This window comes from Haliotis rufescens, unplaced genomic scaffold (assembly GCF_023055435.1).
Source record: "Haliotis rufescens isolate VD_foot unplaced genomic scaffold, xgHalRufe1.0.p SCAF_12, whole genome shotgun sequence".
NCBI lineage: Eukaryota > Metazoa > Mollusca > Gastropoda > Lepetellida > Haliotidae > Haliotis > Haliotis rufescens.
Window position 1 is genome coordinate 23,388,434 of NW_025963802.1, and position 5,390 is coordinate 23,393,823.

General features: G+C 39.0%; 1 protein-coding gene across 1 annotated transcript; it reads left to right on the forward strand.

The window, feature by feature from the left end:
* Positions 1 to 258: 258 nt before the first annotated feature.
* LOC124111709 (homeobox protein MSX-3-like) lies at positions 259 to 2,885 on the forward strand. The gene is made up of 2 exons (XM_046471488.2): positions 259 to 800; positions 2,127 to 2,885. Exons 1-2 carry the CDS (start codon positions 398 to 400, stop codon positions 2,552 to 2,554), a joined length of 831 nt encoding a protein of 276 aa, XP_046327444.1. The 5' UTR covers positions 259 to 397; the 3' UTR covers positions 2,555 to 2,885.
* The last annotated feature ends 2,505 nt before the right edge of the window (positions 2,886 to 5,390 follow it).

Genomic DNA, 5,390 nt, shown 5'->3' on the forward strand with positions numbered 1-5,390 from the left:
CTAAAGAGGACTGCCGGTTTACTTTGTTCAAAGGTTTCCAGTTAATGTCATTAGCAAAGCGAGTCAGCGATCCGCGGTGTATCTGACAGTGTTCATTTGTTAATTAATCGCGGCCCTATCACCCGTCACTTGCTGTCAGTCTATTCATTGAGAAGCAATCAGCACTCGTTTGGCGATGGCCATTTACAGCTATCAATTCATTTGCGTCGACCAATCAGATGCCGGCGGCCCGCGGTGACGTCATATCCGAGCTCGAGCGGCATGCGATATAAACACTACAGGAGATTTGTAATAGACATTACTCGTTGAAAAATAGACGTTGACAACTTGGAGAAAAGTGTGCAATTGTCATCGATTGTGTTCAATTTTGTTTGTACTGGTAAGAGAGAAGTTAATCATGGCAGATGTATCCTCAGACAGTGAATGCGAGCGACAGACTCCGAGTCCCTCGGATGTGAAAGACATTTCATATGAAATTGACAACACTAAGTCGGACGCTTCAGTGAAATTAACATTTGGTGTTGAATCTTTGATACGTTCTTCTGGGGAGAAGAAATCTGACTACAGTTCGAGTAGCGATGAGGAAGCTTTGCCAGTACGGGCAAGTGCAGTTCAAACTTCTCCCAAATCCCTAAACCCGTTTGGAATGGACTGTATATTGAATCGCGCTGGGCCCACCCCGTCGAAGGAGAACACCTCCCCAACTGCCGACCGCCACCCCAACCCCATCTCCCCCGTGTGGGCCACAGAATGTGTTACAAAACTACCGTGGCCCTTGAAACCAGGCGCTTTCACACCAAGTAAGTACAGTTTATTAATGCTTGTTCTTACACATTTGTTTTAGAAACACACAATTCTATTATTTGAAAATTCAAACTTATTTTTTACCCCGAAAAAAACAATTTTAAAAATGTAAAAAATATTAGATAGTGATAATGCTACTGATAAACGAATGCGTATTTTCTAGAAATTATTTCATCTTATTTTCTTTCTTCTGCTATGCTGAAAACTCCTACAAGGTATATGGAAAGACCCGAATTTGTCACAAGCTGACATGTACAGAATTTATTTTAAAAAATCACAGCTCCCTAATAATACTCGAATTATTTAAATAAGCAGATGATATTTCTTATGAACAATATCGAATTCACTACTGGGTTGTGTTATAAGTTATGAGAACTGCTATTTCACATCTCTCATTTGTGAGCTTATACACACACACCGTTTCAAATATATCAATTTTCAATCTAGAAATATCTGAGATTTGGTCGTACAAAAGTAATACATATGTTCCAGAGATTTATGTTGTCAGTAGTTAAAACAAACTGTTCACAGATTATTGTTAAATGTGTGTTTAGGACAATACCCAAATATATGTACAATAATTAGTAAATAACGCTGAAACAGCTTTGCAAAGTCAGCAACGGCGCCACGCAGGGTACCGGGCAAGTCCCTACATTTTTTTAAAACCTTGAGTTGGAACTGTTTCTGCCAACAATGCTCCAGACTCATCATTTGCCTCTCCCCAGTAAATTTCCTGTTTGTCTTTTTATATTTTCCTTAAATTGATAACATCTGTCACACAACTAATTTACTTAAATACCTTTGGCGTTCTCTCTTTATTGCGCCTTGTGATTTCTGATTGTTTTCGTCAGGGGGCGCCTAGCTTGCGGCGTGGGTATTTCTTTTGGAGAAGTGTAGATAAAAGACACAAGACGGGAGCATGAGCCGTCCGCTAGATATTTACTCATAATCCGATTGATGCTATGAAAGATTCATAACATCAAAAAGCGATCTGTTTTAATGATAAGCTTGATTTATTTTGGGGATTTATTATGTAGCATTTCTTGTCATATATTTTAAAGAATAGTGTGGATCTCTAAAAAATTTAAAATATCATAATATCTTAATTCAGATTTCAAATCTAGTTGTTTTTGTGTATTTCTATTCTATTTTGTTAATACTTTACAACCTACTATTAGAACTCAAACAGTTCCAGTATTGAAATGTGTTTTTATTAAAATCTGATTTATGCCACTGAACATATTTTTCTGAATAATAAAATATAAATTTTATGATTTCATAACAAAATATCATTTACTTATGTATACATTTTTCTTTTTCAGAGCATGTATCTCACCCCCCTATCACACCTCCAAAAGTGATGACATTGAGGAAACACAAGCCCAACCGAAAACCAAGGACACCGTTCACCACAGCCCAGCTTCTCGCACTGGAGAGGAAGTTCCGACAAAAACAGTACCTCTCCATAGCAGAACGAGCCGAATTTTCAGCCTCTTTGAACCTAACCGAAACTCAAGTTAAGATCTGGTTCCAGAACCGCAGAGCCAAGGCTAAGAGGCTCCAGGAAGCTGAACTTGAGAAGATGAGGTTTGCTAGTAAACCTATGCTACCTCCTGTATTCGGGGTCGCTATCCCCGCCTCAACCAGCATCTACGGTTCCCTGTTAAATTATTCCGGTATGGGCGGCCAGAGTGTTGTCTCGCCGTTTGGACTTTTTAACCCCATGCATGGCTCGGTGTATACGAACTGATCGTCATTATTTACGATATTCCAAATGTGCTATATTTATTCATAAGAAGGTGTGTCTATGTTAACCACAGGCGCAATGCACGTGCATCTTCAACTGGTGACCCGACGAAGGTACTTACAGCGTCATTCAGTGCTGATATGAACTGGCTCGATTGTCTAGCTGACATTTCTTGTGAATGTCCATGTTAACATAGGAAATGATATCCAGTTTTGTTCAAACAAGATGCTTTAAACAGAGCATTTTAATTGTTTTGTAAATTATTTTATTGTGAAATGTTTAAAATATTGTTACGATTTGTATATAAGATAAAACAGTAAAAGTCAAAGGACTCTAAATATATATTATGTTTGTTGTTTATTGACAATTGAATCCACATTACTACAAGAATTACTCTCTGTGTGTGTGTGTGTGTGTGTGTGTGTGTGTGTGTGTGTGTGTGTGAGCGAGAGAGGTCACAAAGGTCGCACTTCTTTAAAGCAAGTCCAATACTAGTCCGTCCACTCAACACCTACTATACACTAAGGTAGAAAGCGGCCCCAGAACGGCTTTGTGACGGCGGACCTAGTATCCCCCCACATAATCTCACCCAGCATCTCTTATCTCTCCTGATATGCATTTCTCCTGTGAATCATTTCATTCTTAAATCTACATAATTTCTCCGTCTATCACCGCCATGACATCGCACGGGTGATGTATGACTATTGTACTGATAGCATCAAACGTAAACCACCCAAAGACGTTCCAAACCGCTATAATGTAATCTCATCACGCGAATCACTAACTCAACTCTCTTCATTCTAACGCTTAGCTAATTTTGAGTCAACATACCTGTTTACTCAAACCACATCTAAATGTTCTGTGCCTTATTAAAATGTATAAGCTACTTTGGTTTGGAGATTAATGATGTTATACGCGACTAAAGAATAATATTTCACTTAAAGGATGATTCCAGGCCAAGCTATGAGGGGTTTAGAATGCGGTATGAAATTGAAAGTATTAAGTAAAATCAAACGAAATCATTTAGTTTCTTTCTCCTCAGACCGAATTAGATTTTAATATTGAGCTGTGTGTCGCTGTCTTTGATAGGAGCAATCACATTGCCCCTGTGCTGCCGTGAGTAACTAACCAAGACGCTTTATATTAACCTCTAATGAGCTTGTATTTCACCACGGCAGGGATATTAACTCGATTTCATAGTCAGGCAAAGGGCTAAAGAGCTAAAAATGCAATATGATTGACCGCGATGTGAAATTGACTACAAGTTGCTCATTTCTGTTAAATCAACATGCAATCGGTACCTCTCCTATGCATACCAAACAGGCGTAATGTCCTACAATGATTGAAAATGGCAAGCGAAATTGAAACCTCGATTCCTGGTAACTCGCGAGCATGCCCCGTTCAGTCACAGGGCGCGGTAATGGAGAGTATTGATTCGGAGGGGGGTTTTATTTGAAACAAATCGCCAATGTTTTGCTCCAACGGTCAAACCGGACACGGACGAAATAAGAGTAAAATGGCATCCTGGCACGTGAAGTCTGGATATGAGCGGCGTGTTATAGACAGCTCGGCCTAACCACCATATCTGCATACATGTGGATTTTAATAGGGGTGTTCATTCATGGCGATCTGGTGAAGAAAGCGGTAGGGGCGCACATCAGACATCACTACACGCAAATACATTCATTTGGGTACTTAAATATATTTAATATTCAGGATCACTTGAGATAACACAACTCATAAAACAACACGTGGACGTCAACGACATCTGGTAATCACAGAACTAGTCTCTATTACAGTCCCAGAACATAATCACAACCATTCCATCCCACGCCTCATGCCATCCTGAGCTTGTCAGTCTATCCACATCCCATTCGCAAGAGATGTGAGGGTTCTCTTTCAGATGTATTTTATCTCACCCAAGACTCTCATACCCTCCCAGAAATATAGTTACAAAACCTATGTAGAACCTTAATAAATAGTCAATTTCGTAATTGTGTTTTAAAGGATAATTTTAATATGCTTTACGGAAGAAACGAATACACCAAGAGTTGCTTTGTTCCAAATTATTATACGTATAATATATTCAATGTATAAGTATTTATTATGTTTACGGACATTATATACCGACTGTATGCAGTCCATGCATAAGTCATTGCTGTTTTGCGAGGAACATTGTATCCAACGTGGCACTGGCAATACACATGAAATAGACAACCTTATTCAGCTGTGAAATACGTTCCCGCCAACAAATGTTTAATTACAGTTATAACTGTTTGATATGCCCGCCAGTGACATAACGTTGATGTAGACTGTCCCCTGGTCATCACTGGACACGATATTATCTGACCCTGGGCAACAGGTGGCCATTGTTTACAACCTCACTGGTCGGCACGTTTATAAATATTGCCACGGGTTATTTTGACTGGGGTGATGACGTGTATTGACGCTTGTTATCTTATGTTTTGATACACGTGACGTAAGCTAAGTGTTTGATGAATAATGCTAATCAGGTCTCTTCAGCAGAAAGGGATCAGCTCTGTTGTGAATTCAGTCTTGATAGATTTCACAATTACAAATCTTTACAGCTCTAATTATTTTCGACCCGCACCGTTTTCTTTGTCTTCTTCTGTGGACTAGTAACCGAAAATAGTCACCTTTGATTTCCAGTTTATTTTTACATAACACAAAAAAAGGAAATGTACAGAGCTTTGATTACGATTGGAATTTGCTCCACATAATTATTTAATCTTTGGTTAAATGGAATATATTTCACATATATCCCAGCAGGATTCCTAGTGTTAAGGTCAGTAGAGCTGTGTCGATCTCTAGACACTAA